General features: G+C 39.1%; 1 protein-coding gene across 1 annotated transcript in view; it reads left to right on the forward strand.

Moving 5' to 3' along the window:
* Positions 1 to 27,951, forward strand: part of LOC126471296 (uncharacterized) — a 172,406-nt gene that overhangs the window by 31,478 nt on the left and 112,977 nt on the right. Inside the window, exons 5-6 of the mRNA XM_050099416.1 lie at positions 9,667 to 9,704; positions 24,199 to 24,368. Of these exons, the coding sequence (XP_049955373.1) occupies positions 9,667 to 9,704; positions 24,199 to 24,368 (208 nt within the window). The remainder of the gene's footprint in view (positions 1 to 9,666; positions 9,705 to 24,198; positions 24,369 to 27,951) is intronic.

Consider the following 27,951-nt stretch of genomic DNA (forward strand, 5'->3'; position numbering starts at 1 on the left):
TCACCCGACTTAATTCGACTACATTCCATTATCCTCGTTTTGCTTTTGTTGATGTTCATCTTATATCCTCCTTTCAAGACATTGTCCATTCCGTTCAACTGCTCTTCCAAGTCCTTTGCTATCTCTGACAGAATTACAATGTCATCGGCGAACCTCAATGTTTTTACTTCTTCTCCATGAATTTTAATACCTACTCCGAATTTTTCTTTTGTTTCCTTTATTGCTTGCTCAATATACAGATTGAATAACATCGGGGAGAGGCTACAACCCTGTCTCACTCCTTTCCCAACCACTGCTTCCCTTTCATGCCCATCAACTCTTATAACTGCCATCTGGTTTCTGTACAAATTGTAAATAGCCTTTCGCTCCCTGTATTTTACCCCTGCCACCTTCAGAATTTGAAAGAGAGTATTCCAGTTAACATTGTCAAAAGCTTTCTCTAAGTCTACAAATGCTAGAAACGTAGGTTTGCCTTTTCTTAATCTTTCTTCTAAGATAAGTCGTAAGGTCAGTATTGCCTCACGTGTTCCAACATTTCTACGGAATCCAAACTGATCTTCCCCGAGGTCGGCTTATACCAGTTTTTTCATTCGTCTGTAAAGAATTCGCGTTAGTATTTTGCAGCTGTGACTTATTAAACTGATAGTTCAGTAATTTTCACATCTGTCAACACCTGCTTTCTTTGGGATTGGAATTATTATATTCTTCTTGAAGTCTGAGGGTATTTCGCCTGTCTCATACATCTTGCTCACCAGATGGTAGAGTTTTGTCATGACTGGCTCTCCCGAGGCCATCAGTAGTTCTAATGGAATGTTGTCTACTCCCGGGGCCTTGTTTCGACTCAGGTCTTTCAGTGCTCTGTCAAACTCTCCACGCAGTATCTTATCTCCCATTTAGTCTTCATCTACATCCTCTTCCATTTCCATAATATTGTCCTCAAGTACATCGCCCTTGTATAAACCCTCTATATACTCCTTCCACCTTTCTGCCTTCCCTTCTTTGCTTAGAAATGGGTTGCCATCTGGGCTCTTGATATTCATACAAGTGGTTCTCTTTTCTCCAAAGGTCTCTTTAATTTTCCTGTAGGCAGTATCTATCTTACCCCTAGTGAGACAAGCCTCTACATCCTTACATTTGTCCTCTAGCCATCCCTGCTTAGTCATTTTGCACTTCCTATCGATATCATTTTTGAGACGTTTGTATTCCTTTTTGCCTGCTTCATTTACTGCATCTTTATATTTTCTCCTTTCATCAATTAAATTCAATATTTCTTCTGTTACCCAAGGATTTCTATTAGCCCTCGTCTTTTTACCTACTTGATCGTCTGCTGCCTTCACTACTTCATCCCTCAGAGCTACCCATTCTTCTTCTACTGTATTTCTTTCCCCCATTCCTGTCAATTGTTCCCTTATGCTCTCCCTGAAACTCTCTACAACCTCTGGTTCTTTCAGTTTATGCAGGTCCCATCTCTTTAAATTCCCACCTTTTTGCAGTTTCTTCAGTTTCAATCTGCAGTTCATAACCAATAGATTGTGGTCAGAATCCACTTCTGCCCCTGGAAATGTCTTACAATTTAAAACCTGGTTCCTAAATCTCTGTCTTACCATTATATAATCTATCTGATACCTTTTAATATCTCCAGGATTCTTCCAGGTATACAACCTTCTTTTATGATTCTTGAACCAAGTGTTAGTTATGATTAAGTTATGCTCTGTGCAAAATTCTACAAGGCGGCTTCCTCTTTCATTCCTTCCCCCCAATCCATAGTCACCTACTATGTTTCCTTCTCTCCCTTTTCCAACTGACGAATTCCAGTCACCCATGACTATTAAATTTTCGTCTCCCTTCACTACCTGAATAATTTCTTTTATCTCGTCATACATTTCATCTATTTCTTCATAATCTGCAGAGCTAGTTGGCATATAAACTTGTACTACTGTAGTAGGCATGGGCTTCGTGTCTATCTTGGCCACAATAATGCGTTCACTATGCTGTTTGTAGCAGCTAACCTGCACTCCTATTTTTTTATTCATTATTAAACCTACTCCTGCATTACCCCTATTTGATTTTGTATTTATAACCCTGTAATCACCTGACCAAAAGTCTTGTTCCTCCTGCCACCGAACTTCACTAATTCCCACTATATCTAACTTTAACCTATCCATTTCCCTTTTTAAATTTTCTAACCTACCTGCCTGATTAAGGGATCTGACATTCCACGCTCCGATCCGTAGAACGCCAGTTTTCTTTCTCCTGATAACGACGTCCTCTTGAGTAGTCCCTGCCCGGAGATCCGAATGGGGTACTATTTTACCTCCGGAATATTTTACCCAAGAGAACGCCATCATCATTTAATCATACAGTAGAGCTGCATGTCCTCGGGAAAAATTACGGCTGTAGTTTCCCCTTGCTTTCAGCCGTTCGCAGTACCAGCACAGCAAGGCCGTTTTGGTTATTTGATATAGTGTCTAATTTGCCCAGTGCACAACCACCAATCACATATCTCCTACAACTAACCCCAGTCGGATACTAATGAGTGAAACAGGAAATCACCTCAGTAGGACAAGGTTCGTGTGACGCCACTCTGCATTGTTTCCAAATTTATTCAAGATGCCGACGATGACGTCATCCAAGATGGCGGCGTGTAGACTTGGCAACAGTGCATGACGTCATCCAAGATGACGGCTTTGGACGGGAAAATAGGCCAATATGGCTACGCTCACTATCCTAACCCCCAGAAAAAATATCAGGAATCTTGAATTTTGGCGGTAAAATAGGTGAATATGGCTAAATCCACTAACCAAACCCTCCAGAAAAAATTGGCGCCAAATTCAAATCCCAACACGATAATGGCTGCAAAAACCATACTTGTCTTTATTATTATTCATTATTATTTATTATCATTCATCATTTATTATTATTGGTCTACCTCCACTAGAAAATTGCGCCAAGTTCAAATTCCAACACTATAATGTCTCGAAAACCGTACTTATAGTTTTTATTATTTATTATCTTTTATTATTATAATTTATTCAAGATGCCCGATTTTTGTGGTGATAAAGCCATTTGCGTTACATCCATAACAAAAATCTATCACATGTTCAAATCCCAACACCATAATAGATCACACGTACGAAATAGTCCACATCCTATAAACTTTCACACTCACTTATCTTTTTTCACTGCTAACCTATCAAAATCGCGTCAAATAATAAAGTGCACTTATAGTAACCTAAGTCACATCCTTTGATTTTGCAGGGGGAAAGGGACTGAAGTCTTTATTTCAAGCAGTACGGTCATCACGTGTTCTCCAACACAATCAGTACATATCTGCGAGATCGCAGCAACATCCTGTGCAGTCGCCACGACATCCGCGCTCCAACTGAATTAGTTCAAATCGTTGCCACCCCCTGGCCCAACCGGCCAGTGCGTGGGCCATTGCCATCGGCGCTCACGTAAGGCGGCTGCTCGCACGCTGGACTGACGGCGCGCTGGGGCCGGCCTGCGCTAGCTGCTAGACTAGTGATCGCTCCCATGTCGTAAACATGTTTTCACTGGACACACTGGAACTTGCCAAAGTTGACGTTACAACGGTCCGTTGTCCGTTCACCACATGTATTCGTCACCTCTGCACGTTTCCCACTAAAATTGTTTGCCTGGGAATGGAATCACACAACAGTTGGCCGTTCGGCTCAGCACGTGGTTTGACAAAGAACACCCTGCCACACTTTTGGCGCTAAAGTTGTTTTCCTGGACACGTTCAAACCTGTCGATGCCAACCGTTCGCCATCCACCACGTGTCTTTGTGCGATCGAGAACGCCGTGCTGCACTTTTGGCGTCAAAGTGCGCTTGAGAGTCGAATCCGCCATGACTATACAACAGCACGTTTGGTCGCCACGAGACCCCTCGCTAAGTTAATTGATCACGCGACTCTCACTATTCGCTCCACATGATCACACTGCCTAATCAAAAATCGTCCCAAAAAACAAACGCCCGTATACGTGAGCCATCACTCTCGCCAATTTAATCTAACGCAAAGTTCTCAACTCAAATCCCTATTCAAACAAAAGTAAGAAATCACTCAATATAGTGCCCTCCTACCGGCAAGTGAATCTAACTCAAACTTCTCAACTCAAACCCCTGTCTACAGAAAATAAGAACTCATCCAAATTCTATATTGGCCCTCAAATACTTAACATTCTCTTTATTCACACAAAATTCTCTCTTTACCAAGAAAAAAAAGTGCCAACAATATTCATCTCCAGACTTTCTAAATCATTTCCCTCAGCGCTTACTAACGCCGTTCTTAATACCGTCAACCTCCAATTACACTTATATAACATACTTTTTAATAATAAATGCTGTCTGTGACATTACAAAGACATGTAGCTGTTAACATGTGATTGTTACACTGGCTGTGAAGCCAGTTTATTTGCTGTGTTTACAGACTGAAGATATGTGACTTCATCATGATGTTTACAGTCTTATTAATTTCTCCAGTATTCCACTTTCAACTATGTCTAGAGTGATGTGATGTCCATATTGCATCATTAGTGGACTGTTTTGTAACTGTCACTACTTTATTAAGATCGTAAATGATGTCAAGATGTTGAAATTAAATGTTAGTTATGATGTGACAGCAGTTTGACAGTTCCATTCTTACAATGCTCTAGCATCTGTGTGTGTGTGTGTGTGTGTGTGTGTGTGTGTGTGTGTGTGTGTGTGTGTGTGAGACAGAGAGAGAGAGAGAGAGAGAGAGAGAGAGAGAGACAGAGACAGAGAGGGAGAGAGAGATTACTCATAGCAAAAGGAAAATGTGGCAGTTGCTATTGCTCGAAAGAGCTGAAATATAAATTTATAAGTAATGATGGCCCCCCCCATGAACCATGAACCTTGCTGTTGGTGGGGCGGCTTGCGTGCCTCAACGATACAGATAGCCGTACTGTAGGTGCAACCACAACAGAGGGGTATCTGTTGAGAGGCCAGACAAATGTGTGGTTCCTGAAGAGGGGCAGCAGCCTTTTCAGTAGTTGCAGGGGCAACAGTCTGGATGATTGACGGACCTGGCCTTGTAACACAGCAGAGGATCAAGTAGGCAAAAAGACGAGGGCTAGTAGAAATCCTTGGGTAACAGAAGAAATATTGAATTTAATTGATGAAAGGAGAAAATACAAAAATGCACTAAATGAAGCAGGCAAAAAGGTATACAAACGTCTCAGAAATGAGGTCGACAGGAAGTGAAAAATGGCTAAGCGGGGATGGCTAGAGGACAAATGTAAGGATGTAGAGGCTTATCTCACGAGGGGTAGGATAGAGACTGCCTACAGGAAAATTAGAGAGACCTTTGGAGAAAAGAGTACCACTTGTATGAATATCAAGAGCTCAGATGGAAACCCAGTTCTAAGCAAAGAAGGGAAAGCAGAAAGGTGGAAGGAGTATATAGAGGGTCTATACAGGGGCAATGTTCAAGAGGACAATATTATGGAAATGGAAGAGGAGGTAGATGAAGATGAAATGGGAGATATGATTCTGTTTGAAGAGTTTGACAGAGCACTGAAAGAACTAAGTCGAAACAAGGCCCCGGGAGTAGAAAACATTCCATTAGAACTACTGACAGCCTTGGGAGAGCCAGTCCTGACAAATCTCTACCATCTGGTGAGCAAGATGTATGAGACTGGCGAAATTCCCTCGGACTTCAAGAAGAATATAATAATTCCAATCCCAAAGAAAGCAGGTGTTGACAGATGTGAAAATTACTGAACTATCAGTTTAATAAGTCACAGCTGCAAAATACTAGTGCGAATTCTTTACAGACGAATGGAAAAACTGGTAGAAGCCAGCCTCGGGGAAGATCAGTTTGGATTCCGTAGAAATGTTTGAACACGTGAGGCGATACTGACCCTACGACTTATCTTAGAAGAAAGTTTAAGGAAAGGCAAATCTATGTTTCTAGCCTTTGTAGATTTAGAGAAATCTTTTGACAATGTTTACTGGAATACTCTCTTTCAAATTCTAAAGGTGGCAGGGGTAAAATACAGGGACCGAAAGGCTATTTACAATTTGTACCGATACCAGATGGCAGTTATAAGAGTCGAGGGACATGAAAGGGAAGCAGTGGTTGGGAAGGGAGTGAGGCAGGGTTGTAGCCTATCCCCGATGTTATTCAATCTGTATATTGAGCAAGCAGTAAAGGAAACAAAAGAAAAATTCGGCATAGGAATTAAAATCCATGGAGAAGAAATAAAAACTTTGAGGTTCGCCGATGACATTGTAATTCTGTCAGACACAGCAAAGGACTTGGAAGAGCAGTTGAACGGAATGGACAGTGTATTGAAAGGAGGGTATAAAATGAACATCAACAAAAGCAAAACAAGGATAATGGAATGTAGTCGAATTAAGTCGGGTGATGCTGAGGGAACTAGATTTGGAAACGAGACACTTAAAGTAGTAAAGGAGTTTTGCTATTTGGGGGCCAAAATAACTGATGATGGTCAAAGTAGAGAGGATATAAAATGTAGACTGGCAATGGCAAGGAAAGCGTTTCTGAAGAAGAGAAATTTGTTAACTACGAGTATAGATTTAAGTGTCAGGAAGTCGTTTCTGAAAGTATTTGTATGGAGTGTAGCCATGTATGGAAGTGAAACATGGACGATAAATAGTTTGGACAAGAAGAGAATAGAAGCTTTCAAAATGTGGTGCTACAGAAGAATGCTGAAGATCAGATGGGTAGATCATATAACTAATGAGGAGGTATTGAATAGAATTGGGGAGAAGAGGAGTTTGTGGCACAACTTGACCAGAAGAAGGGATCGGTTGGTAGGACATGATCTGAGGCATCAAGGGATCACCAATTTAGTACTGGAGGGCAGTGTGGAGGGTAAAAATCGTAGAGGGAGACCAAGAGACGAATACGCTAAGCAGATTCAGAATGATGTAGGCTGCAGTAGGTACTGGGAGATGAGGAAGCTTGCACAGGATAGAGTAGCATGGAGAGCTGCATCAAACCAGTCTCAGGACTGAAGACCACAACAACAACAAGAAGTAATGATGGTGTCCTGGTATTACTAAAAACAAAAAAGAAAATTATTTGTTTCTAAAAATGACAAAAAAATAATAAAGCAACACTAAAATGAAAAGCCTCTTACATGTTGCTTCTCTCCATGTGCTGTTTTGCACACAGAATGGTAACTGAGGCACTTATTGGAAGAAGAACCCATCCAAACTAATGAACTAAAATGAGTTATACTTCCATGTGACACACCTATTGCTGTAATAGAACTGCTGAGAAGGAGAATGCTAGTAGTTTGCTCACATGGACAATGAACTGCGCTGAACTTTTCCAGGAACACAATTGAGGAAATTTTGAAGCTAGCTATATAAGAGAAATTATGACTTATTTGGAGGAATATAGGTAGTCAGTTTTCCCTTGCTCCATTTGCACGTGAAACGGTAAGGGAAATGATTACTAGTGGTACAACATGCCATTCGCCATGCACTGTATGGTGGCTTACAGTGTGTGTACGTAGAAACAGATAAAGAAGAACCAAGTAAAGAATCTGTACAGAGCCACTGAAATGAGGATTGCAAGTTTCAAAGATTGTACTTATCTAAATGAAATATTATTAGTAGGTCAGCATACACAGTGCATTGCTTAAGCATCCCAGTTTTAATTTTTATATACATAAGAGAGAAATGTTGTAGTTTGAAAAAAAAAAAAAAAAATCCTAGCCTGTAAAAGGGAAAGGAAAGTGCCATAAGCTATGTGATGCAGTTTTCCATTTTAAATATCCTTCATGCCATGTTAGTTAAATAATCAATTACATCAAATACCAAGACAAAATATGCTATATCCTGTATATTAGGTATTCTGCAGAAGTCTTAAGGCACAAAGTTAAGACATTTCTAAGTCTAACTTGAGGGTATTGATTGTGACCTGGACCTATAAACAGATGTTTAAGACACATATGTAGAGTGGAAAAGCTAACTGGTCTAAGTGTTAGAATTGGTTGGTTGGCACTTTTTTTGCTATAGTAATCTGCATTCTGATGCCAGTACAGAACCATATGATTGAAGTAGAAAGTCATATCCATTTTCATCCTATAAGGCACCAAAAGATGGCGCCACCACTATGTGCAGTGGTACTTTACACTAACAAGATCTAAGTGCCACAGCATGAATGAATGCCAGATTTGGTATGAAATCCATCTTGCACTGTAATGTGGTTTTCTGCTCTTTCAGTTTATTGTTTTACTAAGATCTGTGTGTTTTGTAAGATGGATGTCGAAGCTTTTAGTTCACCAGAAAATGTGAAAAAGAAACTGAAAAGAAAGCTTGTACAAGAATTCAGAGTTGTTGTGAAATCCTACATTACTTAAGAAACTGTCAATAAGAAAGTGGCAAAACGAGATGGCTTCCTGTCAGGAGTCCTGAATATCTTACACCTCACAAGTTAAAGCCATAACCTTTGTGTGTAGTGTGACAATTGCGCAGTCAGTTGGAGAGCAGACTCATTTTGTTTTACATATTTGTCACTAATGGTTCCTTTGACACCATAAAACACAGGTTTCTTATGGGTGAATGCAGTGGTATAACTTTTGCTCTGATTAAGAAACATCCAAAATGTTCTGAAGTTCCAAATGTGGAAGGCCTTAAAAATATCATTATTTCTGCTAGGCCAGCTCGGCCCCACAAGGTTATAAATATGGCAGGAAAAACTTCATGAATTTGATAGTGCTTCAAGAAAATACATCTTGATGATTACTATTAACTCTGACTCATGGTTGTGTATCATACAAGGGATCACTGTCCATCATGTGAGATCAACAGAATTTTTGTGCTTATCTTCTGTAATACAATGGGGCGATACTGTACAAAGGAAAAGGATATTCACACTATGCTCGAATGTTTGAGCAAAGAGAAAAAGAAATTTTAATGCATTCAAAGTGCCTAACAACTTATTTAAGGGCTGAACTTAGATAACATTGGACAACTCAACATGGATGCAGATGTTAATTACTTTGAAAAAGTATAAAAGTTCCATTGGATCTAGTTATCTAAAAGTTGTTGCTGTACCTGACAAACATACAGACATATAAATATATGCAGATGTATTTAATGAGGATAGGACAGGTGGTCTCCTTTGGCTGTGCGTTTTGGTATTTTGAAAAACTGTAAAAAATCAAAATCAGAATGGCCTTCCAATCCTGAGGCCAGTGTCATAACAAATGCACTACCACATTTGGCATATTACCTAGTGTACAATGCTGTATTATTTATACTGGCTTTATTGTATGTGTCATAAAATTAAAGAATTGTGGTCATAAGAAATACTTTTGAGACAGTAAACCCTCAAATGACTAGCATTTGTCTATTTATGAGGAAGATATTTGACAGATGTTAATAAAGTATGAGTAATTTGAAAATAGAACTGATGGGTATCAAACAAACATTAATCTAATGTTTTTCATGTTTTGATGTCTACTACAGCCACTCTGTATGTTCCTAATCTAGTATATTATTAATTAAATTATTATACGAATAGCGATGATGTTGTTATGAAAGCCAATGGCTTCTGAGATTGCATAATTTACTGATAATGCTTTTTTCAAATAGTAATGTAAGATAGTTTCTGAAGCTGTTGGTAATATTTATTCTTTGTGTTACAGCTTGTCTGTTCGTTGGACTATTAGTACGGATAAGAGGCGTAAGTAATTCAAGATTCTTCATTCATGGTTCACAGTTATGCAAGACTGTTATTCAATATTTACACTTTTATTCTCTACTCATCATTTTCTTAAAAAAATACATTATCAGAAAGTAGTACTAGAATTTTATTTATTTTTTGTTTTGAAATATGGTTATAGCTATAATTTTTAAAAAAGAGAGCTGCATATAACTCCCACATCTCTTTGCGTCTAAGAAGACCGAAAATCGATTTTGCGGTTAATAAAACAAAAAAATACGACCAATGCTGTCTATCCTTCCAAGTATATCCATTATCTGGTCGTGGTGCACAGGACACTCCATGGTGTCGCCAATCAATAGAAATCCAGGTAGACAGATTTTTTAACAGTTTTAGTTATCTGCAAAATTTTCACAATGTATTACATTCCCAACAGTTGTTCAAAGTGGCGTCATTCGCCTTCTGTGCAGGCATGACACTGTTGTAATAGGTTATTGTGTCAGACTCGAACAGTGCTGGTGTTGTTTGAACAATGTCACAGGTAGTGAGAGTTATTGACAGTGGTTCTTCTTTAGCACAGTACACAAGACTTTTCATACGAGTTTACAAGAAGAAGTCAAATGGAGTCAGATCATGTGAAAAAGCTCACAATGAAACAGGACCTCCACATCTACTTCATCTTTCAGGGAATATCTGCTGAATAAGATGTTCAAAATAAGGTGGGGCTCCATCATGTTGGAGCCACATACATGTGTGATATCCTCCCACAATGCGAGGAATTTGTCTATCGGAAACCCAGAGTCTTCTATTGCAGTTGACCACGGAGGAAGCAGATATGGGCCACCATTGACCATTGATTCCCTTATGTTCAATGACTTCTTTTCACAGTTGTGTTGTGGAGATGGCCAAATGATTTAGGCAAGATATATGTATGGTGCATAAAGTGGTAATTGACTCTATATAGTAAAATGTCAGGTCATCCACACGAGCACTATAAGGAATCTGTTAAATTTTGGCTGCATGATAAGTCACACAAAGCTAAAGCCTAACAGTTCAGCTACATATGTAGGTATTACAAATGCAAATGATTTTTAAGTCGAAACAGTTACACAGATAATGTTGTGGGGAAAGTGAACCAAAGGCTGTGTTTTGTTGGCATAACATGTAGACGATGCTACAGGTCTGCTAAAGAGACTGCCTATATTATGCTTGTCCGTCTTTTCTGGAGTATTTCTGTATGGTGGAGGACATAGGAAAAGTTCGAAGAAGGACAGACCATTTTGTATTATCAGGAAATAGGAGAGAGAATGTCACAGATATGATACACAAGCTGGGGTAATAATCATTAAAACCAAGACTTTTTTATTTGGTGTTTTATTTGGATATAAATATGTAACCAGTCACTTTTTTATTTTTTATACGATTTATTGTACCATTAATTAGTTTTCGAGCCACTGCAGTCCCATCATCAGATGGGGGTGTTAGAGGAACGCTATCTGGACCTTGTGCAGCTAGATGCTGGGGTGGTGGTGGTGGTGACAAAAAATATGAAAATTTACATAGTTATTGATAATAAGAAGTTTATGAATTTTTTAGTTGCTTACAGTGCACTGTTTGATAATATCGATGGCAAATCCGTTCCCATAATGCATGTGTAAGTGGACAGTGTACATTATTGGAACATATTTACCATGGTTCCATGGATATCATGTAGCAGTGCACTATAAGTTGCCAAAACAGAACAGTGTTTTATTTCATAAACTTTTCACTATCAATAAGTATATAAATTTCCATCATTTTCGCTAGCACCATCACCACAGTGTTTCATTGCACATGGTCCAGATAATGTTCCTGTAACACCTCCATCTGGTGATGAGCCTTTAGTGGCTTTCAAACTTGTTTATGGTACAATAAATGATATAAAAACCCAAAAAAGTGGCTGGTTGCATATTTATACCCAAATAAATCTCCAGTTCGTCATCCATAATGGATGTACTGAAAAAAAGGCATTTTTTATAGTAGTAAATTCTTTTCATGAAATTTCAATCACCAACTATCTCCTTCAAATGTGAACATATTTTGTTAACACCAACAGGGAGAAATGGTCACCCTAATAAAATAAAAGAAATAGGAACTTACCCTGAAAGATTTAGATGTTCGTTTTTCCAATGCACTGTATGAGAATGAAATGGTAGAGAAATGGCGTGAAAGTGTTTTGATGAACCCTCTGCCAGGCACTTAAAAGTGTGTAATGCAGATGCAGATAGTAGATTCTCAGTGGCCTGTACATGACTGTTGTGACTATTTAGCATTCAGTATCCGCTGAAACAGATTTATCTGATAGAAAGGAAACGCGTGTTTCTATAGCATTGCAAAACTCATTGGCTCAACAGAAGTTAAAACTTGAACTTTCTCCAAATGGTCAAGATTTAGTTAGTGTTTGAGGCTATGCATGACACCCATTTCTTACGAAACTGATTTAGTGCTGACAGAAGGTTCCTCATCCAAAGAACAAGCATGGCTTCAAAGTTGGTATGACATACAGTGGGCTGTCCTCTTTAATTTTAGTATTGTGATAACGCTTACCCTCTTTCCTGTAACTGCGTGAGCGGTTTTGGGAATATGGTGTGTGTTAAATGTCTCGTATGTGGATATTTGGCGAGATGCAACAAATGAGTTTTCCTACAGTTTCCATTTACTTGTCCATAAAAGAAAATAACACTTGCTATTTTCCTAACTATCTGTAATGCTGTTTTGTGAAGGCTAACCATTTTCACACTTCAACTCTTCAAATTGTAAACACTGACTGCAGTCCCAAAGACCCTTAGTTCTGGATTGGTTATTTACTTTACACATCATTCCATATGAACTTCATCAGTGGAATTTCCTGGCCCCCATCCATATGTTGTGTGCCTACATTTTGCAGAGATTTGCCTGCCCTGCAATATTAGCAAGTACATAATAAATCAGTTTATCAAATAAAATAGGTGACACGTCATAGATTCTTTTATTCCACTGCAGAGCTATCCCACAACACATTCGGTTTAATGAGTTTTGATTCAGTTGTTTTCTGGCCATTGCATCTTAACTGAAACTGATACATTTGCCATTCATCATCACCCCTGAAAGTTTGTGGGGTCATCGCAAAATGGTTCCAATGGCTCTGAGCACTATGGGACTTAACATCTAAGGTCATCAGTCCCCTAGAACTTAGAACTACTTAAACCTAACTAACCTAATGACATCACACACATCCCTGCCTGAGGCAGGATTCGAACCTGCGACTGTAGCAGACTCGCGGTTCTGGACTGAAGCGCCTAGAACTGTTCGGCCACCTCGGCTGGTGGGGTCACCACAGAAACGTGTGTGTGTGTGTGTGTGTGTGTGTGTGTGTGTGTGTGTGTGTGTGTGCGTGTGCGTGTGCGTGTGCGTGCGCGCGTGCTTGCACATGTGTGCGTGGTGGTGCACATCAGTGCATGTATGAAAATGATAGTGTAAAACTTTCCAGCTATTGTAAATGGTGCCCCAAAGGACAGACTGAAGATAGTATTTCATATCCAGAGGCACAAACTAGTAATGCTACAAGCATAAAAACACGAGGGATAGAATGCCAACTGAAGTACCACATAACTTCCATAGATATTGTGACAATTAGTTGGTAACAATACATATTTTCAGAATGAGACAGTGTTCCTTTACATAAAGGAAAGGAAATATAAATTATCTTCAGCAGTTTGTGACAAACTCGAAACAGATTTTAAGAAATGAGCTTTGTCTCATTACCCAGCACACCAGAAAGTATGCTCAATAGTTAAATATTTTAATGATGACACAAAACTTCACAACATAGCACAGACATTCACAAGTACAAATCTGAAGTAGCACAGCCGAAAACAGATTTCAAGGTTACAGCAATGTTCAGTTCAAGAGAGCAGAGTATTACTAAAGATCGTAACAGTACAAGTGAGAAATAAAATGCCGAGTCTACTCTGGGTTATATATTGGTGGTTGGTGTCTTAGTGAGCTGTGGCAGCATTGATAGGTGGTGGTGCGTGCAAGCCTCGATGAGGCCTTGCCGCTGGCTTGGTGGTCCTGCCAGCTGGTGGACGGCCCCATGCTGAGCCTAGCGAACGCTGCAGCAGTGCCTGACAGGTGTACCCTGTGGAAATGGACGGATGTCCAGTGCTGGTCTGGTGGCTACCGGGCCAGCAATGTTGATTCGATTCATCCTTACACCATATGGGAGAAAAGACCGACTGATTTAGTACTGGCAGCAGAGGTGCTGGCCAGTGAAGGGTCATAACATGGGTGGGTGTGTTACCACATTCCTCCTCCCTTGGGGAAGTGGCAATTAGTCGCTGGAAGAAAGTCCACCATGAGGTGTGCGGCTTAGTTTCCCTGGGAAGGTGATGTCCATGGCATTTGGGGCATAGGGCTCTGCTGAGTCTGCTATTGCTAGAAGCTCCCTGTTGGCAGGAACTGGAGTGTAAGGCTGAAGTGACCCTTGCAAAGGTGGATCTGCCTTGGTTAGAAGTGCTGCAGTTCAGTGGCAGCTGCTGGTTGTTCCGGTGTCAGGGCTGGAGTCATAAGGACATTTGACTCCCAGAAGGTGGCAACAGGAAAGTGCTGGGTGGCTCCAGCTGACGCTCTGGTTCCACTTCTTGTGGAAGGCCATCTGGATCCAGCTGAGGAAGATCCTGTGAAGGGCTGGAAAAATCAGTTGATGAGAGTTCTGTATGGGTGGGTGACTGCGCAGCATGAAGGACCAGAGGGATTCAGTGGCCAGGACGATAATTGGAGAGTTTCCAGTGCTTGGATCCAGCTGCTGGTGCGGTGATGCAGGTGCACGTGAGGAGGTGATAGTTGATCCCCCACACGGAGTTGTAGAAGGTGTTGGTGATGGGCCACTTGCCTGTTGCCCACCAGTAGCCCGAAGCTGCTGTGACCTCACTGCTTATTGATGACTGGGGATCCAGCTCTTCTACCAGCTGAAAGTGTGGGCCCATTCTAGGACACCTGGTTTAAGTTTCGGAGTGTCGGTGCTTGATGTTGGTCTGGGACTGTCATCAGTAGGTGCAGCAGGGTGCAAAGCTGGCCGCTTTGCAGCAACTCTGCTGAGCTCTTCTCTGCAATAGGTGTGTGGCTCTGTAAGTGCTAAGAAAAGAGTGTTAATGCATCCTCCACTGGAGTGCCCCCTATTAATTTTTTCATTTGAGTTCTGAATGTTTGTACTAGGTGTGTTGCCTCTTCATTTGATTGAGCATGAAACAGAGGTGCTCTTATGTATAGGACCCCATTCTTAGCACAGAAGTCTTTCAAAATTTGAGATATGGACTATGGCTCATTATCTGTCTCTAAGAGTGTGTGGAGTCTTTTAATCAAAAAGATCTTTGTGGCTGCTTATACAGTGTTCTCTGCTGTCGTGGAATGGTAGTGGATAATCTGCATCTACATCGATAATCTGCAATTCACCTTACAGTACGTGGCAGATGGTACCTTGTACAACTACAAGTCATTTCGGTTCCTTCCATTCAAAAATAGGGGAGGATAACGACTGTCTATATGCCTCTGTATGAGCCCTAATTTCTCATAACTTATATTCGTGGTCCTTATGCGCAATGTATGTTGGAGGCAACAGGATTGTTCTGCTGTTAGCTTCAAATGCTGGTTGTCTAAATTGTCTCAGTGTGTTCCTTGAAAAGAATGTTGCCTTTCCTCCAGGCATTTGAGTTCCTGAAGCACCTCTGTAACACTTGCGTGTTGTTTGGACCTACCAGTAACAAATCTAGCAGTCTGCCTATGAATTGCTATGATGTCTTCCTTTAATTTGACCTGGTATGGATCCCAAACACTCAACCAGTACTCAAGAATAGGTCACACTAGCATCCTATATGCGGTCTCCTTTACAGGTGAACCACAGATTCCCAAAATTTTCCCAATAAACCAAAGTTGACCAATCGCCTTCCCTACCATAATTGTTATGTGCTCATTCCATTTCATATCACTTTCCAAATGTTACACCCAGAGATTTAAATGATGTGACTGTGTCAGGCAGGGCACTACAAATGCTGTATCCAAACATTATAGGTTTGTTTTCCTACTCATCTGCATTAAGTTACATTTTCCTACATTTGAATTAGCTGCCACTAATCTCATCAACTAGAAGTTTTGTCTAGGTTATCTTGTATCCTACAATCACTCAATGATGACACTTTATCATTCACCACAACATCATCAGTAAACAACCACAGACTGTTGCCCATCGTGTCCACCAAATCACTTATGTATATGGAGAACAACAGTGGTCCTATTGTACTTCCATATGGCACTCCTGTTGATACCCTTGTCTCTGATAAACATTCACCATTACTTAAGAAGTCTTCGAGCCACTCACATATTTGTGAACCTCTTCCATATCTCCATATCTTCTTTTATTAGTCTGCAGTGGGGCACCATGTAAAATGCTTTCTGGAAATCTTGAAATATGGAATCAGCCTGTTGCCCTTCATCCATAGTTCACAGTATATTATGTGAGAAAAGGGCAAGCTGAGTTTTGCACAATGCGATGTTTTCTTAAACCATGCCGATTCATAGACACAAACTTCTTGGTTTCAATAAAATGTATTATATTTGAACTGAGAATATGTTCAAGGATTCTGAGCAAACCTATATTATGGATATTGGTCTGCAATTTTGCTGGTCCATTCTTTTGCCCTTCGTGTACACGGGAGTCACCTGCACTTTCGTACAATCAGTTGGGATTTTGCACTGGATGAGAGATTTGCAATTAATGCGAGCTAGCTAAGGGGCCAATGTCATAGAGTACTCTTTGTAAACCAAACTGGGATTCCATCGGGATCTTGTGACTTATTTACTTTCTTATCTTACAGGCATCTAGAAGTGAAAATTCTGCTAACAATAAGCATTAGGTATACTAATAACTGGTACAAACAACTTAGCTTTCAATGAAGGTCATGATGTAATACAAGTGCCAAAAGAGAAATTCTTTGCACTTCATTGCACCAAGATATGTGTTGTGAATATCCACAAGAGACATGACTTGATCCCACAGCCCAGTGTAAATGAAACCTTCCCACAAACAAATTATAAACTAGCAAAGTCTTGCAGACTCTTTTGTAATAATTATGTTTTATTGTAAGCTATTTTAGTTGAGACTTGTTCACTAACCAAGGCATGCACCTGAGTAGGTCAGGAATAAGAGCATTAGATATGTTTATAAATAAAGCAATTATGGAAGAAGTCCACTATACAAAAAGCAGTGCACTTAGATAGACTACATTAGACAAATGATTTCCAAAATCACAGGACAAGAACTCTTTTGTAGACAAAATTCTCTGGATAGAATCAGTTGACGATGTCCCACCAGAATATTACAGGCTTGTATGGTATAATAAGCTAAATGGAACTCGCAGTCAATGTGCAAGGCAATGGAAGTATAGATCATGCCCTTGTACTACACTTCACTTAGCATCATGCTCAGGGGTGGAAGAACTACAAATACAAACCGATACTGGCCAAAAAACTTGCAGGTGAACATTACATAGAAGATGCTCCCAATATATGCGAATCAGCATGGGATTTAATCAAGAAAAGTCATAAATCCACACAAAATGTCCAATGCTGGACCCAGAAGCAGATGATTACTTTCTAATCTCAGTGAATAAGCTGAAAGACAAAATTAATCAAACTGGCAGCTTTAGATTGTCTTGGTACAGAACCACATAAGAGGTATACCTTCCACTGGAATGTTGTCACCCCAAGGATATTATAAAAGCTGTGTCAGGGTTCTAAACTACAAAAGTATGTACTGCTATTGGTTCTCTAACTATAGAATTTAAAAAAATAATACATCTCATCTGTCAGCCTCTTTCTATCATCTATAATATGTATTTAGAATCTGGAGTTTTCTCTGATGCACTAAAAATTGATAAAGTGATACCAGTCTTTAAAATGGACATAAGCATCTGCCACAAAACTACCAATCACTTTCTGTTGTTCTAATTTTCTCCAAAGTTTTTGAGAATCTAATGTACAACCACCTCAATAACCATTTCGGAAAGCATGATCTCCTCTCCAACAGACAACGTGGATTCCAACATGATAAAAATACCACTATAGCTGTCACTGATGTTAACCAGGTGTTAACTGCATTTGAACATAAGTATCTTGTACCAGTAGTACTTTGTGATCTCAGCAAAGCTTTTGACAGTATACCATTTAACACCCTACTTGCAAAACTGGCATATTATGGCATACACAACCTATCTTTAGCTGTAATAAAGTCATATCTAAGTAACAGTTAGGTAGTAATATAATAGAGGGAAACATTCCACGTGGGAAAAATTTATCAAAAAACAAAGATGATGTGACTTACCAAACGAAAGCGCTGGCAGGTCGAAAGACACACTCACACACACACACATATCCATCCACACATATACAGACACAAGCAGATATGTCTGCTTGTGTCTGTATATGTGTGGATGGATATGTGTGTGTGTGTGCGAGTGTATACCCGTCCTTTTTTCCCCCTAAGGTAAGTCTTTCCACTCCCGAGATTGGAATGACTCCTTACCCTCTCCCTTAAAACCCACATCCTTTCGTCTTTTCCTCTCCTTCCCTCTTTCCTGATGAGGCAACAGTTTGTTGTGAAAGCTTGAATTTTGTGTGTATGTTTGTGTTTGTTTGTGTGTCTTTCGACCTGCCAGCGCTTTCGTTTGGTAAGTCACATCATCTTTGTTTTTTTAACAGTTATGTAGTTTGTATCAATTAAAAGTAGAAGCTCCTCTTTGAAGGAAGTTTGCACTGGAGTGCCACAGGGTTTAGTCCTAGGTCCCTTGCTGTGATCATTTCAGTTAACGATCTGCCTTACCATGTAGGAGCAGAGTCAGTAGTGTGATAGGCAGATGACACAACACTGCTCATTACCCTCCATGACATGACAGAACTGCATCAGGCAACACAGAAAAAATTAGAACTGACACTGAATAGGTTTTCCTCCAATGAGCTATGTAATACTGATAAAACACAGGATTTAATTCTGGGTTTTCCTACAGTTGTGTGAAATAAATCAGTTAAATTGTTAGGCTTTCATACTGATTCAAAATTGAAGTGGGAGGAGCATATAAGCCATGTCTGTAAGAGAATAGCAAGAGTATGCTATCTTATGTGGAAACTGACAGATGCATTCCCTGGTGAGTATCTGAAGGTTGCATATTTTGGCCTATTTCAATTGCATGTTTCCTATGGCACACTGCTATGGTGATATTGCTGCTATGTCAGCGAAAAAAAGTTAAACCTAAGGCATGCTGTCATTCCCTCTTTATCAAACTCCAGAGTGTTGTTTATCTAGACATTTACACAACATTGGTTTATGTCAAAAACAATTTAAATGAGTTCAGTAACCAATAGATCAAGACACAGACTCACAAAACTGTTAAGATATATGATTAGTTACTCAAACATCCATTTTACAAGATAGCCGAACTATTTGAAATACACGTGATTGGCATTTGCGTGTAAGGATATTTCTAAGTGCTATGGAACAAAACTGTAAAGCGTCTACTGTAACAATTATTGTTAATTGTATATTTAATGTTCGAACCTCTTCTGCTGTAAGTGGTCAGTGTGAATAAACTGAGTACTGGGAAGACTTTTAATACCTGACCACAGTCTGATGCCTTCATATTGCAGGAAAGAAAGAAAAGGAGGAAGTGTAGTTATTTTTGTTAAGAACTGTGTCAAGTGTAAAGCAGTTGATGTACACAGTTTTTGTTTAAAGCAACAATTTGAAGCATGTGCCACTGAATGTTACATGAGTAATTATACCCTCTTAATTTTTGAAGTGGAATTTTTTGTGCCCATTTGACAGAGCAGTCCCAAATTAGTCTAGTGCGATGTTCATTTTGTTGATTTGTATTAACAGGGAGAGTAGAACATGAAAAGTAACCAATCCTGTAGCAGCGACAGTGTCACCCTGGTCTGCGTAGACTGCTACCGTCACACAGAAGTGCTGCAAGTCACTGCTGGAGTACTGGTTATTCTTCGGGTTTTGCTGTTTCTGTTAATATGCTTTGATAAAACAAATGATGTACTAGACTAACTTGGGACTGCTCTATTTATAGGATGCGTAAAATTCTTATTTAAAAACCATTTTGTTTGTAATAGGAAACAAACTGATGCATTCCATCAATGCTGGGTGTCATATGAAAGATGTGATGAGTAGGATTTGTTTGTACACATTGCAAAAACAAAATTGTAAATTTCTGCCAAAATTCCAGAGAAAATGCACCTGATGATTTATAGGAGAGACACCGGGCATATAGGAGAGACACCCGGTATAGGGCAATATCAGGGAATGTCGACCTCTTTCTGAAGCAGCTCAGCTCACTTTTGCTGCACCAATTTAATTATAAAAGTCTTTTGTGATACTTGGAGATTTCAGTATCAACTTCCTAACACACAGTAGTGGGAAGACAGACCTGGAACATGTGATGTATACCTGTAACCTCATCCCAGTGGTCAATTTTCCCACCAGGGTAACTTGGTAACTTGAGATTTCAACACCCTAATTGACAACCTTTTTGTAGACGAAGGGAAACAGGGCACTATCATCATTAGTAAAATATTAAAGTAAATGGTCTCTCTGATCATGATGGTGATGGATGTACTAGTAATAATATGAATGCTTGCAAGAGTGAAACTGAGCCTCAGTGGAAGACAGTAGGGCCCATAAATGGTAATGCCATTAAGGCTACCAAAATAAAAAATTGTAGTCACATATGTTCTAAAACAGATGTCAGTTCCAAATATAATCAGTTTAATAATGGAATTGCATCAATATTTGAAATTTCCTTTCCAAAAAAAGATTACAAGAATCAACCCAAAGGAATCATAAAAGAATCATGGATCGGAAAGGGCATAATACTATCTTGCAAAGAGAAATGCGAATTGTACATCACAGCAAAAAATGTAGGAAATCCCGCCCAAGTAAATAATTATAAAAAGTACTACAAAGTATTAAGCAAAGGTATCAAACTATCAAAAAGTTTGTATTTTAGCTGCTAAATCAGTCAGTTCTATAGTAAAATCAAAACAATCAGGTACATAATAAGGAGTGGGACAGGTCTCAAATGTGCTGCTAAACGAATAAACTTTGTTTTAAATGTTGATGAAAAATGTATGAGTAACCAGGAGATAATTGCAAAAACTTTCAATGGCCATTTCGTAATTGCTGTTGAGCAGATAGGCTACAGTGGCACCTTAGAAAGTGCCATGGAAATACTGAAGCACCATTTTTCCAATCCTGTAAGTAAGGTAAGTGTATCTCTGTAAATATCACATGCTCAGTTGCAGCTAGGCACAGTGAAAAAACTGTTACATGCTGAACTTTTGGCCAAAGCTTTCTTCAGAAAAGAAAAGAAAAAGAAATCCGCTCCCTTCGGCCACTGCACTGTCATGTATGCATGAGATGCACTTGCTTGAGTGAATGTGTGTGTGTTTTCTTTTCATTTCTTTTTATATATGAAGAAGGCTTTGGCTGGAAGCTCAGTGTACAACAGTCTTTTTGTTGTGCCTGTCTGCAACCCAGTGTGTCATCTTTACAGTGAGTAGCAATCTATCTTTTCATATATATTGTAACAATTGTATTGTTATATTCCATCCTGGATTTTCCATTGTTTGTTTTCATAATACTGTTGATATTCCAACCTGGACTTTCCATTATTTGATAAGAGTATCTCCCAAGACCAGAAATGAGGCAAAGAAAACCACTGCTTCACTAAAAAGCAGAGGATCATCAGGTGTAAATAATATTTCCAGTAAACTACTGAAAACCTGCTTTGATCAGGTACGCATAGTTAAGCCCACATATTTAATGCCTCTTTGTATCAGGATGTTTTCTCAGATGGAATGAAGCTTGTTATAGTGAGGCCACATCACAAAAGATGTCCCACATTCGCAAAAGTCCTCAAGAAAGTGCTGCATTCCAGAATTGTGAGGCACCTCTAGTACTTTGACGTTGTCAGTGATAGTTTTGGTTTCTGAAAAGGTATGTCCACATCATGAGATAAAAAAATGAAACCAGTTTTGATACTATGTGATCTTTCTAAGGCTTTGACTGTGTAGATCACAAAATACTTTTCATCAAAGCTTGCCACCATGACATCAGAGGGGTAGTGGAAAACTGGCTAAAATTCTACCTCAAAGATAGGTAGCAGAAGGTAGTTCTCCATGAGAGTAGCAAAGCAGGTGAGGGGGTAGAGTCTACTTTTGCCATTAGGACAATCTCATAGCATGGAGACATCAGTGTCATAAAGTCTACTTACTTTTGCTACTTCCACTCTTTCATGTGTCATGGAATTATCTTCTGGAGCAGTTCACCCACATCAAAGAAAATTTTCTTTAGTCCGAATAATGTGCAGAGTACTCCCAAGAGCCTCCTGCAGTAATCTCTTTAAGAAACTTGTATACTTTCTACAATTTACAAATATATTTATTCAATTATTTACAAAGATACAAGCATACGGAATAGGTTCCCAGATATGAGCTGCTTGGAGGAACAAAATGGTAAGCGCCAAAATCACAGTTTCGAGATACAGCGCATCTAAAGTTTCAATTGATCTGCAAATCTGAATAATTTTTTTTGAACAGTCCTTTTATTCTGTAGTGATTCTAACATCTATCCTCTACTATACAGACATAAATGAAAATCAGAACTGACTAAAACAAATGAAATATACAAAAATTATTACATTACCATATACCATTCCATCCAGTAAAAATAAAGTTGCACTTCACTTCAATGTGACAGGAAAAATCCATTGTGGACAGGAGGTATGTAATTTAGGAACTACAGGATGTCAGCAACTTTCTTCTTTTCAATATGCCTTGGCCCATTGTCTTTAAGTCAAAGTGTAGGAACTGGTCCTTGCCTTCCACATTTCCTGAAGTTTATTTCATGACAAAATGTCTCGCTGATGAATAAAGATGATGGATATTCGGAGGTCACCTTCCACCTACATATTTTCCTTAGGTTGACATCTCAATCATCAACTGTCTTCTTTCTGAACACAAATGCTTCTTTAGAGTGTCGTATTTGATAGAAATCCTCTCTTTTCATATTATATACAAGCCGACTTCTTGATGATCTCGCACCACTGATCTGGACTGTACACATCTTGTACTTGTCGGCGAACGTAATTTTCAATTGTACTTCAGGAACGTAATGGTATGTACATGCACTTACCATTATGTTCGTGAAACGTACTAAAGACAGTATATTTACAAAATAACATACCTCTGAGTCATCTGAATCGTTAGGAATGTGTTCTGGATCCCTCTCGAAGATATTAGTATCATTGGAAGTATATTTCTCGTCTTCTGCCATGTTCACTGTTGCCATAATGTTAGAGATGTTTTTACTTGCCGCCATTCCCTCTGTCACTTACCATTATGTTTCCGCAACAGACGGACAGTGGCGCTTACCATTAAGCTCCTCCCTGAAACCTATTAAGTGAATTTGGAACTACTAGTAAGTTTAGTGCATTGTGCATCCCACAGGTGGTGTCATTAGCCATCTACTGCAAAATACACGGTGATGGGGCTTTCCATTGTGTTCCCCGAGCAGCTCATATATGGGTGGCTCGAAGACTTCTTAAGTAACAGAACCCAGTATGTTATCCTAGACAGTGAGTGTCCCACACATCTTGACTCCTGAACAAAAGCAACAGAATGTGGATGCCTGCTATGAGTTGATTGAAATGCAGAATGTGGACAATTATTTTCTGGAAAAAATCATCATGGGTGATGAGACTTGATGCCATTAATACAAACCTACAAAAAAATGACAGAATACATAAATTCACATGAAGGTTAATGCTTTGACAACATAACTGATATTCAAGCCGATGTGATGTGCGAGTTGATCAACATTCTAAAGAAGGACTTGTCTGATGGTTTCACATGGTTATATGAATGTTTGTGTGTTGTACTCAAGTGGAGGGAGACTGTGTAGAACAAATGAAGCATTAAAATCACCATCTTAATGTTTCTCTATTTCGTAGTAGTCCAGTCTTGAAACTTTTTGTACTGATGGGGAATGGCCACCATAATAGATCAAATTGAGAAACTGTAATGTTTAAAGTAAGCTCATTTGTTATCAGTTCCATTTCTATCTTTACTTCCTATATCATCTCTTGCAATCACCCCTGCATACACATATTGTTTCTGTCATTTGTGTTCCTTATCCTTGGCACCAAATGTTGTGAACTGCATTCCGTTTTTCTCACTGTGTACAAACGTTTGTGTTTAAAATAAGATTTCAGTTGTATGTGTCAGAAGTTACTGTGTAATATTCATTAGATCTTAACTGAAATGTAGTAAATTGAGAAGAAACAAGTGTTTCTATGGTTTTATTGTGAAATCAGGACAGACTTTTGTTTCATTGTAAAATAAACATTTCCATTTTTTTATGTGTCAAAATATGGTTTCAAAGGGACCAAACGGAAGAAGAGAGAAATTGAGGAAGTAAGTGCTGACTTTGTAGCACAAGCACTTCGTGAACTACAGTCATATCCTTCTCTATCTCCATCACACTATCCTCAGCAAGTGGAGCGAGAAATATCACTACAGCCAGAACGAACGCCAATAGTACCATCAGCACAGGTAACTGCAGATGTTCCTTTCTATAATGTAATGAAAGCTTTGAAGTGTATGTCACAGAGCTTTATCTGGCATTTGGTGTGTTTCTAAGCTTTGTGGACTTGTTGACTTACGGGGATGCAGATGATTCCAAACACTGGAACAGCTAGCTAATGGGTAAATACTTGCTATTCCCATAGTCATGTATCCTTGAAGTATAACTTTTAATGCCACTGATCATATAAACTGATCTGATTCTGAACTTTATATAATTATTTGACAAGTATTAGCTTTAGGAAGCACATTCTTCTGAAACATTGGTTTCTGTTAAAGAGCTGAAACATTGGAGACATTGTTTCCTGTTTGTGAATGTAATTAGAGTATGTTTCTTTAATGTTTCCTGTTTGTGAATGTAATTAGAGTATGTTTTATTTAAAGGAGTTTACAAAGTTTTTCTTCAGTGCAAGTCATTTAACTTTTATAATATGCCTTGTAGTACACCATGCAGGTGCTCTGGCAATCCACTGAATGGATTGTCTAGTTGCTTTATATTTTCCTGTTGTATTTACTATGCAACACCATGAAACACCAAATGTTGTGTTATGAAAGTTGAACTACTGCCAAAACAATCTAAAATACCAAAGAGCCTAAAGTCAGTTGATTATTCTGCAAGGAATTGTGTGTGTGTGTATATTGTGGGAGTTTGCATGTACAGATCTGTCAGTTCAGTGTGTTTCAGTGTATTCTGACCTTTGTGTGTAGGAATGTGTCATTTGATTTCGGTTCAAGATATTAATATTTCTTTCATTTTTTTAAGTCTTAGATTAATCTGAGCTACCAGGATTGCTCAGCAGGCCTCCATAATGTACATCTACACATATAATTCACAAACCACTGTGAAGTGCATAACTGAGGGTACTTACAGTTGGACCACTTATTACATCTTGTTCGTGTCTCATTCGTGTATCGAGTGAGGGAAGAATGTTGTGTTTTGTATGACAGATGTTTTCGGAATGTATGCTGGCTTCCACGGTGAAGGTCATTCCGTTCAAGATATCTCATTATGTTTGAGCTCAGAATATGCTATAAGTTGGATGTGAAGAGTATTGGACAGTAATTTTGTGGATCACGTCTGCAACCCTTATTCTTTCTCCCAATTACTGGGTGCAGTATTATGTTCGAGAGACTATGGTATATTAGGCTATAGTTAAAATAGAGGCTAATTCAGAAAAATGTAAACATCAGCTCAGATCAGCAACCCAGCACCTGTCTATGCCAGCCGCAAAATGCATTGAATTTGCCATTAACAATTTTTTTAAATGTGTTGTAAAGTCCAATTTCAATGTAAAGTGTGTCAGAATCACAACTTTATTGTTTCGTTACACACAAACTTCTGTCATTGATGTAATGTACAGGAGACTTGTCAAGTACCAACAGTGGATTATATAATGTGATAATTTACAATATTTTAAAAACAGGTAATGTTATTGAGACAGATTTCAGGAGGGAATGTTAAATTGAAAATGTGCAGAAAAGTTCAGAAATTTGTCAAAGTTTTCATAACTTCGATTTCAATGTTTAAACAGCCAGATTACTAGTTTGGTCTGTGAAGAAAAACGTTCGTGTTTTATTTCAAATAACTATGTGCTAATTTGCCATTATCACTTGCTTCATTCCCATTAAAGGTAGATTCAAGTTGATGTGTCTCATAAACCATCAAGGAAAGAATATGTGTTTATATTTCTTCTATTGATGACACTTCTTAGCTTAAGCTTGCTCAATAAAGAGTTAAGTCATGTGTGTCATCTAAGCTTATAGCAATACCGGGTGTGTACAGGTTCCATGGAATGAGGTAGATCATCTGTTTTCATAAGTAAGACACGTCAAACATACTCCTCATGTCAAATGAGTCAAAAAAGAACTGTGAACGAAGTGTTCTGAAATATAGGCTTACCATCAGCAGCAGCAGTAGTCCCAGTTTAGAAGAAATTCAGGTTAGAAGTACTATATAAAAATGAAAGTGACAAATGGGAACCTGGAGGATCATGGCTGAAAATCGCTTTCGTACAAGCTCATCAGTGTGAGTCATTTGTGAGTCAGCTCAGAATTAAGACTAGGCAGAGAATTGTGTAGACTGGGAATTCGGAGGAAAGGGGCATGCGACAGACCGGTAGGCGCAGTTCGTATTGAGGTGGTATATGTGCGATATGATACACAGTGCCACATGCAATGCAATGCAGAAGCAACTCGCATTGGTGGAGTGCATAGAAATGTAGCTGAAGGAACTTTACTGGTTCCTACCAGGATGACAGTGACACAACATGATACAATTATCTGTCGTATTGCCCGGTGCAACTGTACGTTGTGGTTACTCCATGACACTGTACCATAAGATACACACAGAGAGAAATTTCAAGTCATCTGATGTGCCTAAAATATGTTTTATGTAGATGAAACAATCAATGCCACATCTGTCTCTGTAGTTATATCTCAGTGAAACATTTACTTTTCATGTAAAAAAATTGAAATCAACTATTTTGGGATTCACACATATTGTCTACTGTGCCGTCTTTCTGATTCGATGATAAGGAAACTGTGGTAAAAAAAAATGACTTTGTGCACCTTATAGTCTGGTATCACAGCTTGATAATCAACTGGTTTTCTTTTTGCTATTGCCCATAGTTATTGCGATACTTTGGAATTAAGTAAAACAGCGGACATTTTGAAAAGTGAAAAATGTAGTCAGTGACCAGTTTATGTTTGGTGCATTTAGGTCATTCAATGCTGTGTATCATATGTAGCTACCATATTGAAATAGTTTTTAATTCTGGAAGGAGAGCCATTCCTCTTTCTGGTCTTGAGTAAATATGCGAAGTATTTGGAATTTGTCCACGAGGCTGAGAGAGGCATGTCACATGTGAGGCTACTGCCGCCTGCTGTGTCTTGTTGCTTGTCGTATCGCTCCTGCAGGAACATGAGCGTCGCATGTGGACAACCATCACGTCACGTGATCCGTATTGCAACATGTCAATCACATATCATATTGCCTCTATTGACGGATGTTCTGTAATGTTTTGGGGTGTTTTATTTAACAGGAAAGAGTCATTTGGTTAGTATGAGACATATACAGGGTTATTACAAATGACTGAAGCGATTTCACAGCTCTACAATAACTTTATTATTTGAGATATTTTCACAATGCTTTGCACACACATACAAAAACTCAAAAAGTTTTTTTAGGCATTCACAAATGTTCGATATGTGCCCCTTTAGTGATTCGGCAGACATCAAGGCGATAATCAAGTTCCTCCCACACTCGGCGCAGCATGTCCTCATCAATGAGTTCGAAAGCATCGTTGATGCGAGCTCGCAGTTCTGGCACGTTTCTTGGTAGAGGAGGTTTAAACACTGAATCTTTCACATAACCCCACAGAAAGAAATCGCATGGGGTTAAGTCGGGAGAGTGTGGAGGCCATGACATGAATTGCTGATATGATCTCCACCACGACCGATCCATCGGTTTTCCAATCTCCTGTTTAAGAAATGCCGAACATCATGATGGAAGTGCGATGGAGCACCATCCTGTTGAAAGATGAAGTCTGTGCTG

Source organism: Schistocerca serialis, chromosome 3, assembly GCF_023864345.2.
Source record: "Schistocerca serialis cubense isolate TAMUIC-IGC-003099 chromosome 3, iqSchSeri2.2, whole genome shotgun sequence".
NCBI lineage: Eukaryota > Metazoa > Arthropoda > Insecta > Orthoptera > Acrididae > Schistocerca > Schistocerca serialis.